Source organism: Pygocentrus nattereri, chromosome 14, assembly GCF_015220715.1.
Source record: "Pygocentrus nattereri isolate fPygNat1 chromosome 14, fPygNat1.pri, whole genome shotgun sequence".
NCBI classification, from domain to species: domain Eukaryota; kingdom Metazoa; phylum Chordata; class Actinopteri; order Characiformes; family Serrasalmidae; genus Pygocentrus; species Pygocentrus nattereri.
In genome coordinates, this window is record NC_051224.1 from 34,436,225 (window position 1) to 34,451,624 (window position 15,400).

The following is a 15,400-nucleotide window of genomic DNA, read 5'->3' on the forward strand; positions in this document are numbered from 1 at the left end:
TAAATGCTGAGGTCTAATTTCACAGTGTGCAAACACAGTGACAAATGGTTGTTAATTCTATTCTATTCTATTCTAAATCGAAAATCCACGCTGCTCACTCTCGTTTGACCCGAGTTCGAGCATATTCTAACCCACAACATGCCTTTTCATTTCTAGTGAACCACACCCTTCAACCTGAAAATAGCATTAAAAACTGAACTTGGTTAGTTTTTACACATTTTTGTTAAAGTTTGAGATCACTGGAGGGAGGAATGGTCGTTATTAGACGAAACGTTGGCCTTTTTTTCGGACTACGTATCTGTCCTCTTTCCCCACGCGGTGTTGGCCTCGTCTGCTCGCCGTACTGTGTTCGTCAGTGTTTCTGTGCTGTGGCTGTAAACAGTCGCAGTTCTTAGAACAGCTGAACCGATTTTCTCCTCTGTAACGGGACGTTATTAACACAAAATTCCAGTACAGAACTAAAAACTGTCTCTCCGCACAATGGACGCGGAAGGTCGACCGAGAAAGGTGAGTAAAGTTAGTTATTTAACTGACTATCTTCACGGACATTTTGCTGGCTAGCTGGTTAGCTAACACACTTGGTGGTGAAACTAGCTCAGCTAGTTAGCCGCTTGGCTTAAGTTATATCCTCACGTTTCTCTGGCTTATTAAGTGAACTCAGGATTTGTATGAACTATAAAGCTGACTGTGCTCTCTGGTCGTGGATTGAGTTGTGTAGCTAGTGGGATAACGTGTGGTGTCATGTTTTCTGTTTGTGGTGTTAGAGCTAAGTTAACTACAGTTAGCCAGCTCGCTAACTAGCTTTGTAGCCTGGTGTTTTCCTGACCTGTTTCTGCGATAAAGTTACTGTTTTTGCGCACTGCATTCTTTCCTCTAACAGTCCCGACTTACTTCAACAGCTAGTTAGCTAATTACCAAGCCTTTCACAATGTTAAAATGGAGTACGGAGTAAGTGAAACAGAAGACTAACTTAAAGGAGCAGAATGGTCTAGAATGGTCACAGATTGTGGTCTACTCTAATTGTCAATAGCTACCAAATAAACAGAGCTAGTGTCCCGAACTCCAGCACTGGGGAACAACTGTCCTGTAGGTTTTGCTTGACTTGACACACTTGGTCTTGGTCATCAAACTCATTATGAAGTCCTTGGTGAGGCTGCATGTTTCAAGCCATTCTTATACAGCGATCAGCCATAACATTAAAACAACCTCGTTGTTTCTGCACTCATTGTCTATTTTATCAGCTCCACTTACCATATAGGAGCAGTTTGTAGTTCTAATATTACAGACTGGTGTCTGTCTGTTTCTCTGCATAGCTAGATAACCCCCTTTTACCCTGTTATTCAGTGGGTAGGACCCCCGCACGACCACTACCAGAGTGAATATTGTCTTGGTGGGGGATCATTCTTAGTACTGCGGTGACCTGATGTTTTTGTTGTGCTGGTACAAGTGGACCAGACACAGCAGTGCTGCTAAACACTCATCTTTTAGTTATAAAGTTAGAGTAAATGTTATGGACCTGTATGCTGTGCAGGATACTTTCTACATGTCTCATCTTCTGATCACCGATGGTTATTTGATCAAATTCATGTACAAAATATTTCCAAACTGTAGTTAAGCTCTTCGACACTAGGGTGTGGAGCAGTGGAATCTCATTCTCTGGCATGATGGAGCTCTTTTGGGTTGAGTTAGATTGGCATGTTTGATCCAGAACTGATCATCCAACATCAGTACCAGACCTCATTGATGCTCTTGTATCAGTCAAATCCTCACAGTAATGTTCCAACCTCTAGTGTAAAGCCTTCCCAGAAAAGCGGAGGCTGCAACTGCAGCAAAGGGGGTCAAATTTACTATTAATACGCTTGATTTCAGAAGAAGCATTAGATGAGCAGATGTCTACAAAGTGTTTGACACATTGTATGTCATATTTGTCGTCTTTTATTTTCCAGAGGAACTATGCAGAGGAAAAGTCTGCATCTGAACCTTCTGATGAGGATGACTATGTGCCCTATGTTCCAGTTAAGATTAGGAAACAGCAGATGGTAAGTACTGGATGTTGATGTTGTTTTTCACTTCACTTTATTTTAAATTTTTGCAGAGGTAATTATGGTTTAGACCTGAAGTTGAATAGAGGCAAACCCTGTTTATCATAAGCCTGTAAGTTGTAATAAATGTCTAGTTTATGACTACAAATGTTTGCTTGTTATGATTTCTTCATAACAAATTTCCGATCCTGTGTATAACTTTTATGATGGCTCCTTAGCTGCAGAAAATGATGCGTCTGCGAGGGAAGGGTCTGACAGAGGAGGAACAAAAGGACAGTGGAGGAGAGCAAAAAGATGAAGATGAGGGTCTTGGACCCCGATCCAACGTCAGCCTGCTGGACCAGCACCAGCACCTTAAGGAGAAAGCCGAGGGTATGACAGGCCGATTTTGGCACACAGATTTCTATTTTTTTTTTTTTTTTTTTTTTGGGAAAAAGGATACTGCGCCATCTTTCAGTAGGCTGTTTTCTAAAAAGCTGTTTTGCTATCTTCCCATAGCTTATTGTAGGGCCTGTAAATTTATTTTAAAAGTTTTTTTTTTGTGTGTGTGTTTGCAGCCAGGAAGGAATCAGCAAAAGAGAAACAGCTGAAGGAGGAAGAGAAAATTCTGGAAAGCGTGGCTGAAGGCCGAGGCAAGTATATGACTCTTATACATCATCACTGTTGCAGCAAATCCTTGTATCTCCAAAGAGATAACTCTCTTAACTTCAGTCTTAACTTTTAACTTTGAATGGAAGTTATTGGAGCTGTATTTATTTACAAGTAATTTCTGTCGGTCTGTTCATCATGAAACTTTAACACAGTTTAAAGAAAAGGTGTCATTTTCAAGTTCTTTTAGTAAAATAGAGATACAAGGTTTTGTCATGAGAGTTATGATATAGTTATAACAAAGTGCCCATTCACATAAACTTTCTTGACAGTGCTTTATGTTTATAAAAAAGGGATGTGTTTCATTATTTGGAGCAGAATATTTGTTTTGGTTTGTTATTATTTTCTGGTCCCAAATGAAAGGTTACATCAATGCATCAATTTCACAACCAGGACAGTAACAGAACACATATAATGCTGTTATAAGGATACAAAAGGAGGACACATAAAAAGACAGAAATAAGATTACAGGTACATTATAAAAATAGGAATAAAAATTACCAGCAGGATAACATTTAAGCCACATATATTTTTGGGTGCTACAGCCAGCAGAGAAATCTGGAGACTCCTCCTAACAAGCAGCAGTTTACAGTCTTTTATTCAGCCAATCTGTATATATATTATTAAGTAATTTATGTTTATTCTTTGCACTAAGAGTGCAGCGTTTTCCCCAGGATATCTGAATGTACCCTGGTTTTATGCAATACCTAATTCTGCAGTAGCAAATTTGAAGTGAAGTGAACTAAACTGAAATGCCCAAACCTAATTTGTGAAGAATGATGATACCATGATGATACACGAGATACCATAGTAAGTGCCTAGCAACACCTTAGCAACCATCTAACAACACCCTAGCAACCACCTGGAATATGATAGCACCCATCTAGGATTCTTCTGAGATATCATAGCGATTAACAAGCAGCATCTGAGCAACCACCTAAAATACTATAGTAACCTTTTGGCAGTACCCTAGCAATTGGCTGGCAACTGCTTAAGCTGCACAATCATTCTGCATTTTGTTCAGGAAATGCTCTTTTCTAGTTCTCATATAATAATTCTAGTAGTAATAATTTGCAGAATTATTAGAATTTGCAGAGGCTGTAAATAAAATGGTTTGAATGAATGATGTTTGATATATATATATATATATATATATATATATATATATATATATATATATATATATATATATATATATATATATATATATATATATATATATATATATGAGAAAATGGTTTAATATTGGAATCCACTTTGATTGTTATTATTGTACATAAAACACATAAAAGTGTTTCTGAACGGTGGTGTACATTAATGTGTTCTGAATGCAGTATTCAAATGAGTGGATGTGTCATTATCTGTTCCAGCTTTAATGTCTGTCAAGGAAATGGCCAAAGGTATCACCTATGAAGACCCTATTAAAACAAGGTAATGTATGCTAGATTCAGTTGCATATGCTGTATTTTAATGCATCACTTCACCAAAGAAGTTAAATAATAATGAATAAGAGCTAGAGATGAACCCTTAGCAAACTGGCATTTTACGCATTTTTTTTTTACCTGTACTTGCTGGGTTTCTTTTTTTCGCTTGCTTTCAGTGTGTATTCATATTAATTAAATGTTAACATGTTGCGTAAAACAGCTGCATTCTATGTGGTACCGAGTGCGTTCTCAAAGTGTGTTTCTTTCCACTGCGTTAAGCTGGAGGGCTCCCCGCTACATTTTAAGCATGCCAGCACCAAGACATGAGAGGGTGCGGAAGAAGTACCACATTCTGGTGGAGGGTGATGGGATTCCTCCCCCAATTAAGAGCTTCAGAGAAATGAAATTCCCTCAAGGTAACTGAAAACTTTAAGAAGTATTTTTTTTCCAAATTAATAAAAAAAGTATATATCTGTATATGCGCTTTAACTACTAATTTCATTTGACTTTATAGCAATTCTGAAGGGCCTGAAGAAGAAGGGAATTGTACATCCAACACCTATTCAGATCCAAGGAATCCCTACCATGTAGGTCCAGTTTAAGTGCTGTTGTAACTTCCCAGAACAATTACCAAATGTAGAGATAAAAGTACTATTTTCCTGTATGTTCCTGTAAATAGTTAATGGTTTCTGCCTTTCGTCCTGCAGTCTGTCTGGCAGAGATATGATTGGTATTGCTTTCACGGGCTCAGGAAAGACTCTGGTGTTTACTCTGCCAATCATCATGTTCTGTCTGGAGCAGGAGAAGCGACTGCCCTTCTGCAAGAGAGAGGGGCCTTATGGACTCATCATCTGTCCTTCTGTATGTTTGACTTTTCAACTCTATACACCAGAGATAATTAGATTGATATTCAGTTAAGCACATTTAATCACAGAAAGCTGCTAAGTTCCTTTTTTTTTTGAGAGTCCAAATCAGGAAATGGGATCATATGTTTGACCAGTTTATGAATAACCAGTATTCAGAGACTTTTATTGATAGGAAAAAGGTGCAAGTACTCTGTAATGAGCTTGTGGTTCAGTTTTGGCCCATTTCAAACCATCTCCAACTCCCTAAGGTTGCAAGGGTCTGAAAGACTCACAATTTCAGAACACTCCTTAAATTTATGTTAGGATTGAGGAGATTGTCTAGGCCATGCAGGCACCTTCACCTTCTTCTGAAGAAACAAGTCTTAAGTTGTTTTGGCTGTATGTTTCTTGGCTGATGAGATTTAATTATCCGCCAACATGTCCCAGTTCTAGTTCTAGTTCTGCACTAATGTGTAGCACCTATTGTAGAGAAGAAGCACTATATCGTGATACTCCCACCATCATACTTCACTGTGGGCATGGTGTTTTATTTTTGGAATAATCTCAACCACCCTTATTTTGCCAAACATGACAAGCTGAATTTTGTGTAGTATTGTTTTCCCTGAGATCTTTATGAAGCACCTTCACTTTCAGCTTGATACTTGCTGCATCTTTCTAAACACTGGTAATGTCTTGTATAATGACATTAGGGAAAATGTACATTTTTAAAAGTTTTTTTTTTTTTTTACAACATTAATGTCTAGGATTTTATTTGTGCATAAGTAACTTTTCCTGATTTTAACTTAGTTTAACTAGAAAAACTTTAACTTTTCCCTCATCAACTTTGTTTTTTAAGCATATATATATTTGAATGTACTTTAAGTATAAGGTTGAAAGACATGTTTATGAATCTGAAATGAAAAAAAATGCACTAAAAGTATATAAGTATATAACAAAAACGCATTTGAATGCCCCCACTCACTGTAGAGAGAGCTTCTAAAATGTTTGAGTTGTAAATGTTTTAAGCTGATTTGATTCAGTAACAATGGTGGTAGAGTGAGGGCTCTCATTTTAAAAAATATTCTCCTAAAACTGGTGAATCTTTTAGAAGTTAAAGATTTTATGCTGAATGTATTTTAATGCAAGCTTGGTGGTGTTGATTGTTGTTTTGCCTTTGTCTGCCTGCAGAGGGAGCTGGCGAGACAGACTCATGGCATCATTGAGTACTACTGCAAGTTGTTAGAAGATGAAGGTGCACCGCAACTGCGCTGTGCCCTGTGTATTGGAGGCATGTCAGTGAAAGAGCAGATGGAAGTGGTCAAACAGTAAGTCTGTGGCTTAAACAGGAATGCCACCTATGATTTTTATATATTTTTTTAAGTCATTATAGTTGAGGCATTGAGATGTTATAAAAGATGAGATGAGATGAGAAATGGACCACTGGTGAAAAACTGTGATCTATTTACTGTGTTGGTGATAGTAACCAGAGATCATGTCTTACAACAAAAATGCAGCAATTTAATTTATTATCCAAAAAGTCAGGCCAATCTACACAAGTCTTCTGAGTTTTTATATCTATTTTGATAATAGTAAAATAGAGGAAAAAAGTTCTAGGGGACTTTTTTGTCCTGCATGTACCTCTCCACCATTAATGTATTTAAAAAGCCAGGACAAAACCTTAGTCCAAGACCTCATCTCAAAATCGATGTCTCAAGCATCAGGCAACACATTTTAACATATTTGTGACAATTTCATGTAGCTAATAGTTTGCTGTGTGGTAGGTTTTAGAAGCATGGAACACTTTGTATGTCTGGTTCACCTTATCACTGTTGTAGAAACAAATAACCAGAACAGATTATTTCACAAAACACTTTGAATGACTTATATCCTAACAATTGAATTATGCAGCATTGTAAAGAAATCAGAATTTATATAACAGTTTATTACACAGTTTATTCCAATTCAAGGCATTTGCTTCAGTAGATTTTGCTGATCATTTTAAAGTTATTTTTTTAAACAAATTAAATTAATCATTAAATTAAATTAGTGCCTTTGATTGACCCCAGCCCTTATGGCAGTATGCTAGTATTCTGTTTGAAACTTATATTCTCAAAGTCTCCCAAGACTACAAAGGGAAAGTAAAAGCAGTGGAAAATGATTGTATACCTTAGTGTATTCTTGTACTTCCTCTATTGATCATAATCTTAGTTTCTTGTTCTTAGTAATGCTAAGGTGTATTTAGTAAACTTCTAAGAGGCTGCCTTTTCTAAAGAAACACTTAGGGGGAAGTAGATGTAGTTGCCATATGAAATGGTAGATTGTTTACTTTTGGTTTGGCACCACAAAAAGTAGTAGCATTAATAAACAAGCTAAAAACTAAGATGTAGAAGCAACCAGTTAATTGGCAAGCCTTTAAAAGCTGATGTAAACCCAGGGTAATGTATTTTGCAGCGGGGTGCATATGATGGTGGCCACCCCAGGCCGGCTGATGGATCTGCTGAATAAGAAGATGGTGAGTTTGGATATATGCCGCTACCTGGCTCTAGATGAGGCTGACAGGATGATTGATATGGGCTTTGAGGAGGACATTAGAACCATCTTCTCTTATTTCAAGGTACGAATAAATGAGCCTGTGTACTTAAAGCATTTGTACAGTCAGTAATCAGAAATTTAGTGTCACTCTACTTTTTCAATTGTAATGTCCGATAGTTGTGAATGTTTGCACGTCTTTATTGAGCAATGCATGCTTAATGTTGTTTCTGTTTGTGGTTTAGGGCCAGAGACAGACACTGCTCTTCAGCGCTACCATGCCCAAAAAGATTCAAAACTTTGCTAAAAGTGCGCTGGTAAAGCCCATCACCATCAATGTAGGACGAGCTGGAGCTGCTAGCTTGGACGTCATTCAGGTAAAAGGCCCGAACAGAGTTTTAAGGCTTTGGATTCTGAACGATAAATACTCGTTCCTAAAGCCACCCTTAAAAACAGTCATTTTTTAAATGTGTACATAATTATTGGCACCTCTTCATTTAATTCTTTTTGCAAAGACAGCAGCTCTGGGTCTCGTATAATGCGTAATGAGGCTCACAGGTTTTGTATGGGATTTAGGTCAAGGTATATAAATATTATGCGTGTGTGTGTGTTCCCCACTGACACAGGAAGTTAAGGCTAACCATTTAAGTGTCCTTTATAACTCATTTAAACTTTAAAACATAAACTATGCATAGGAATAATCTTCACTTAGTTTTAACTCTTAAGTTAATTTCTAGGGCTGCCAATAATTGTGATACATATAATTTTGGGAGAAATATTTTATTTCATAACGTGAAATAATTCTTTCAATCATTATACTTTTAATTAAGATTAGATTATGCTAATATTTTGAATGAAAGCTCAAAAGGATCAGTAAGAGCTAAATGAGCTGTTAAAAATATTCTTACTTAGTAGGGGTGCCAATATTTGTGGAGGACACTGTGCCTCCCTGCCCTACTTTACTTAGAGCCCTACTTTCTGAGGCTTGCCACAGGGGCTGTAAGACAGCCAATAAAAGGGACAGAAGTTAAAGTTATTTTGCACTAACACACCTGATTTGACTCTTGCGAGGCTGGACCATGAAGTTATGATTTAAATGGGAAACTCTGATCCTTCGGACACCAGGATTTGAATTGTAAGTGGAGTTGTAGCATGCCTTGAGGTACAGATTGACGCAGAGATTCTACATCTGAAATTTTTTTCCACTTGTAGTTTAGGAGTGAAGGTGTTAGTTTCTCATGCTTTATCCAGCATAACATCTTGCTTTTCTTGTTTTTTCTTCTCTCACAGGAAGTGGAGTATGTCAAAGAGGAAGCTAAAATGGTGTATCTTCTGGAGTGCTTACAGAAGACCCCACCTCCAGTATGTAGCATTGACATCCTTTCACTTCAGTTAACACTGTCTTCAAGGATCACTGATCAGGCATGGAATGAATGTGTGCTATTTGGTATGAACTTAATTGTTAAATGGTCTTTCTAGCTGCATTATTAGTAAAGTTGGCATTTTTATGCCAAACAACTTCTGTCAGCACACAGTCAACATCTGTGGTTGCTGAAAGTGTCAGTACAGCGCAACAGTTGACTTCTGTCTCCACAAAACCATTCAAAAAAGGTTTACAAAACTTTCTGATACTTCCACATATACATCATCCAATATTACCTTTAGACTGTAGGTACAAATAGCCCAAATCTGATATATTGCTCAAGTCAGTTTTTTTGTTTGGTTATTCACATGGACTGGCCTAGACATTGAGAGCACTGGGGCGATTCCTGAAGGGCCACTGAGAGAGTGAGAAATACATGGCCGTTTCTAATCTGTGTATATATAGTGTCCTATATAACATGAATCAAGACCTTTTTGGACAAACAGCATGTGCTGGACAAACACTGGAGTGCACATATCTGGACACGGCCCCACTGCATTCTCTGTGTAAGTCCGTTGGCCAGTCACACAAAAAAAACGTAATGAAAAGAACCGAAAACTTAAAGCATGAAAGATGAAGAAAACCTCAACAAACTCCAAGGGGTCAGGGGCATGAAAAAAAACGGAAGGAACCTACTGTTATTACAAAGAAATGATGAAATGAAAGTGCACAATTTGTTTAGATATCAGCATGAGGAACCACAGGGCCAAAGGGAAGAAGGAGCGAGTTGGCCAGTTCAGTAAGTCTACATGTATACTAAGGCTACAGGTGTTGAGTTTAATTTTAATGTACAGTCACACAGTAGCTAGCAAACTAACTAGCAGTCGATCCAGTTGTCAGCTAAGCCAAGGCATCATTGATTTTCACATTCATGTTTTTCAAAGAGAGAACCTGTTTATTGTTGTTCAAAAATATGCATTTACTTAGTGTAACTATGATAGCAGGCTTAGTATCAGACAGCATCATGAGCCTGAAGTTGGAGGTTGATGGTGTAATTTTGAATGTGGTCGGTTCATATGCACCACAGGTTGGTTGTCAGTTAGAGGAGAAAGAGGAATTTTGGAGTAAGATGGATGAAGTGGTAGATGGTGACCCTAGAGAGGAGAGGTTAGTGATTGGTGCAGACTTCAATGGACATGTTGGTGAAGGGAACAGAGGGGATGAAGAGGTGCTGGGTATGTATGGTGTGAAAGACAGAAATGCGGAAGGTCAGATGGTTGTAGATTTTGCAAAGAAATGGAAATGGCTGTGGTGAACACGTATTTTCAGAAGAGGGAAGAACACAGGGTGACGTACAAGAGTGGAGGGAGGTGCACACAGGTGGATTATATCCTTAGCAGGAGATGCCACCTAAAGGAGATTGGAGATTGTAAAGTGGTACCAGGGGAAAGTGTAGCAAGGCAGCACAGGGTGGTTGTCTGTAGAATGAGATTAGAAACAAAGAAGAGGAAGAGAGTCTAAAGATTAGATGGTGGAGGCTGAAGGAGGAGGATGGTTGCAGGCAGTTCAGGGAAAAATTGCAACAGGCCCTTGGGGGCAGTGAGGAGCTACCTGAGGACTGGGAAACTACAGCTAAGGTGGTGAGAGAAACTGGCAAGAATGTGTTGGGTGTTTCGTCTGGTCAGAGGAATGAAGACAAGGAAAGTTGGTGGTGGAATGAGGAAGTCCAGGAGAGTATTCAGAAGAAGAAAGCAGCTAAGAAAAAGTGGGATAACCAGAGAGATGAAGGAAGTAGGCAGGAGTACTGTGAGGCTAGTCGCATAGCGAAAAGAATGGTGGTAAAGGCAAAGGCTCAGTGGTGAGGTGTGCAGTTGGAGTGACAAATGGTTTCAAGGTGAAGGTAGGGTTACATCAGGGATCAGCTTTGAGCCCCTTCTTGTTTGCAATGGTGATGGAAAGGTTGATAGATGAGGTCAGGCAGGAGGCTCCATGGACCATGATGTTTGCAGATGACATTGTAATCTGTGGTGAGAGTAGAGAGCAGGTGGAAAAGAATCTGGAGAGGTGGAGGTTTGCACTGGAGAGGAGAGGAATGAAGGTCAGTATAGACAAGACGGAATACATGTGTGTGTGAATGAGAGGGAGGCAGGTGGAAAGGTGAAGATGCAAGGAGTAGAGGTCGTAAAGGTGGATGACTTCAAATATCTTGGGTCAACCATCCAGAGCAATGGACAGTGTAGAAGAAGAGGGTGCAGGCAGGATGGAGTGGGTGGAGACGGATGTCAGGGCTGATGTGTGACAGAAGGATAGCAGCAAGAGTGAAAGGGAAGGTTTACAAGACAGTAGTGCGTCCTGCTATGATGTATGGTTTGGAGACTGTGGCTCTGTCTAAAAGACAGGAGGCTGAGCTGGAGGTGGCGGAGATGAAGATGCTGAGATTTTCGTTGGGAGTGACAAGGATGGACAAGATTAGAAATGAGCATAATGAAGGTCTAGTAAAATGAAATGCCAGTGGATCATTACCAATTGAACTAAACCTTTGGCTTTATGACCTTTTTGAAAATACCAGTTGCAGTAGAAGTTGTTACAATTTTTCTGATAAATGGATCAAATAGAAACTATACAAAACTGCCTGAAATGAAAAATCTTTAAATTACATTGAATCTGCATTAAATTACATTGGAGGTTCTGAGTATTTTTTTCCTTCTGTAAAGTGAGCATTTTGGAGATGCACAATTTTTTTCTGACAGAAAATATATATTTGGAAGTGGCTCAAATCAGAAGTGAAGATGTCAGATGAAACGTCCCAAGAACACAGTGGCAGTTGTATTAACTATTCAGTTAATAGTACAGGTTTCTGAACTGAATCGGACAGGAAAATGTTCTGTTTTGAGAGTACAGAGAATTACCGAAGTTCTCAAAGAATTTTTTGGATGACCTCACACACACAAGCTTATGTACCTAACTCCACATGTTATGTTCCTCACTCCTAGGTGTTAATATTTGCTGAGAAGAAAGCAGATGTGGATGCCATACATGAGTATCTGCTGCTGAAAGGTGTGGAGGCAGTGGCTATCCATGGAGGGAAAGGTATCGTAAAGCTCCTTTAAACTTGATCGGGTAACAAGTAATTAGGTATGTAAATTAATGATGAAATATGTTGAATTTTAGTAATAACTGTTCAGTAGTTAAGTGATGTCAGATGAAAGATGTGAGAATTGAAGTCCACAGTTAGCTCTGGGGCATCTGTGGCTCTTGGCTGCGTCTTTGTTCTTCCTAATTTGTCTGTATTCCTTCTGCTTTCTGGAAACACTGAAAACCGCTTGCTGTTTTACAGACCAAGAGGAGAGAACGAAAGCCATTGAGGCATTTAAGGAGGGGAAGAAAGATGTTTTGGTTGCCACTGATGTGGCCTCCAAGGGTTTGGATTTCCCTGCTATCCAGCATGTAATTAATTACGACATGCCTGAAGAAATTGAGAACTATGGTGAGAATTACCATCACGGCTCCATTCACAGTTTTGCTTGACTGTTGATTCTTTTGATTGTGTGTGCTTTTGGGTATTTAGTTATTTAATTACTAGTGTTGTTTTTTGATTACACTGGATACATAACATGCATATTTATTCTGTACTTGTTCCACAGTCCACAGAATTGGTAGGACAGGTCGATCGGGCAAGACTGGAATAGCCACAACGTTCATCAACAAGGGATGCGGTAAGAATGAAGAATAGAACAACAATAAATAAAAATAATAAAGTCTGAGGTCATAATTTTGCTGGCAACTCCAAATAAAATTAGAATAATGTAATGTAGTTATGGGACATATTGCAGTTTCCTGTCATATAATTGGTGTCATATATTGTTGTGGTGTTGATGAAACAGTAATATACCACTGTTGTTGGAAACAAAACTTTGTGTCTCCATTTTTGTTGTTTTTCAGTTTTTGACAATTTTTACATTATTTACATTTTACATTTAAGTTTTGTTCTTTACATTGCATATAAATTTCATGACAAATGGACAAGAAGAAATGTCTCAGAATTACTTGGAAAAAAAATCTGGTTCCGTTGACTTGCATTAAAAGTAAATTATGCTTTTTGCTTCTCCTGTAAAGTCATCATATTGAAGATACAAGGTTTTGTTTCTGACAGCAGTGATAAACTGAAATCATGTTATTAAATGGACAGGCCTTTTTAAGGAACCTCTCATTTGCCTTTATGACACAGTCAGTCAGTTGAAATGATCACCTGCATTAATAACATTTATTGTTTGTTATAACAAAGTGTGGCAGACTAGGGTTAAATTCCCTGGCCAGACAAATTGCACCATACTGTACCATTAAGAGTCCTTGGCCAAGACTCCTAGGGCTAGGGTTAGACTACGTAGCATTAGGCTATTTTCTTCCACTGTGAGGAAAAGATGCTAATTTTACAAGGTTACTGAGTCCTCTATTTATATTTTTAGAGTTCAAGTACAAAAATTCTTGCTTTTAATTCTTATTTCTTTTTTTGTCCTTGTGGTCCACTAATAACATTTTTGTGGTTTTATGTACCAGAAACCTAATTGTGAACGGGAGGGCTAAACTTCCGTAGACTGAATGTGCAGATATATTTAAATACGTTTGTGGCATCACCAAAACAACAAATTCAACACAAGCTGTTTTGGGGTTTAGTTTCCATGTATGGGCCATGTGAAATGGCGGGTAAATATTATGTTTTGAAACTTAAACAGTGTTTGCATGCTACAGCTTGTACACATTTTTTATGCATCTGTGTTCTTTGGGGTCAGTTTGACCCCAGGATGTTTTTAACTGTATGAAGAATAAGAAATATCAACATTTTACACATACTTGTTTTAGTTGTTTTGGCTTATAATTAAGGTCATCATAACATGCAGTTTTGTAATCTTTAAAAAAATATTCCCTCTGCTTTAGAGCACTAATCTAATAACCATACCTGTACTAGTACGAGAACCCCTGATAGTTCGCAAGACATGGGGGGCAGGGGGAAACAGTTCCCAAAAGAACTTGACGTTGAACGGTTAAATTGCTGGGGTGAAATTGATCCCAAGAATAAAAGGAAAAGTTAAATTTGAAGCTAAGAAGATGGTTAATATATGGGTAAAATTTAGTTCTCCCCTCCAAATATTGGCTATTAAATTTTTAGAAATGCCTCACACTACACTAGTGCAAAAACTCTTAAAGCTTGTCAGAGGTGCCCAAGCCTTGTCTAAGATGTTTAGCTATCAATAACCAGCCATTAGGAGCAAGGTTTACTGAAAAGTGTGATGATTGGTTTTGATCTGAAAGTGAATATTTGATTACTTAGAAATTTAGTAAAATATAAGTAAAACATAAACAATGAAAATGATAAAAATAGTCTTGAAAAAAATGAAAAAGTACATGTACTTCATTATTGTTCACCACTGAGCTGTAGCCAGTGTGATGATGTGTTCAGAATGCAGTGTGTAATTCTGTGTCTTGTCATCTTCTCATTGCAGAAGAGTCAGTGCTGATGGATCTGAAGGCCTTGTTGGTCGAAGCCAAGCAGAAAGTTCCACCTGTTCTGCAGGTCCTCCAGACAGGGGACGAAGCCATGTTGGACATTGGAGGTGAGCATTTCATGACTTTAATCATACTCTCCAACAGCTCCATGGGTATTTTTAACTATTTAGTTGCTGTCTTATTAACCTTGTAATGTATTTTAAAATTAAGACAGTACATAGAAGTTTCTTAACCCTGTCAGAGCATGACAGCTGCTATTTATATTGTGTTAACATTTCATGAAGATTGTCCTTTAGAAATATTTTTAAATTACTTGGGTCAAAATCTCATAACATTGCGTACATTATAGTGGAGAGAAACAAGGTTTATATAGGAGAAATGACGTTTTCTTATGACTATGACTTTCTTGCTTTACCAAATTTTGACTTTGTTTTGTTTTTATCAAGGCGAGAGAGGCTGTGCGTTCTGCGGTGGTTTGGGTCATCGTATCACGGACTGTCCCAAGCTGGAGGCCATGCAGACCAAGCAGGTGACCAACATCAGCCGCAGAGACTGCTTGGCCAACAGCTCCATGGACTTCTAATGCTTTGGACTTCCCTGCTACCTGGACTTTGTTTCTTTATGGATGAGGAATGGCAGAGCTCAGCTGCTGGTCAAGAAAATTCACACGAAAGAATTTTATTACTACAGACTTTACTAGACATACAGCAAAGAGTCGTGCGCAGACACGTTAGCACATACTCTTTTGATGTTGCATAGGAACGGGACGTGAACCGATGTATTGCTTTGTTGTTATTAAGAGTACTTTGCTGAAACTTCTGTTGACAGTTTTATTTTAGAAGCTGTCTTTTTTTGTTTAAATATTCAGTCTTTTCCTGTGTCCACAATGAGAAATGTTCATTTTTTTATATAAAGCACCTCTCTTCTGTAGCTTACAAGTACAGAAGTTATTGTGTCATTAAAATGAAGATGAAGCTCATTCCTTGTGTATAGAGACTGTCTGCACAGTGGCTCAATTTTCCAGACATTTTAGCTGTTCATGAA

At 38.2% G+C, this 15,400-nt stretch overlaps 1 protein-coding gene across 1 annotated transcript; it reads left to right on the forward strand.

Moving 5' to 3' along the window:
• Positions 1 to 310: 310 nt before the first annotated feature.
• Positions 311 to 15,335, forward strand: ddx41 (DEAD (Asp-Glu-Ala-Asp) box polypeptide 41). Its single transcript, XM_017706251.2, has 17 exons — positions 311 to 507; positions 1,947 to 2,039; positions 2,261 to 2,414; positions 2,600 to 2,674; positions 4,061 to 4,121; positions 4,394 to 4,530; positions 4,629 to 4,701; positions 4,822 to 4,975; positions 6,148 to 6,284; positions 7,411 to 7,573; positions 7,734 to 7,865; positions 8,779 to 8,850; positions 11,845 to 11,941; positions 12,189 to 12,338; positions 12,496 to 12,567; positions 14,353 to 14,463; positions 14,803 to 15,335. The coding sequence occupies exons 1-17, from the start codon at positions 481 to 483 to the stop codon at positions 14,937 to 14,939; spliced, it is 1,845 nt and encodes a 614-aa protein (XP_017561740.1). The 5' UTR covers positions 311 to 480; the 3' UTR covers positions 14,940 to 15,335.
• The last annotated feature ends 65 nt before the right edge of the window (positions 15,336 to 15,400 follow it).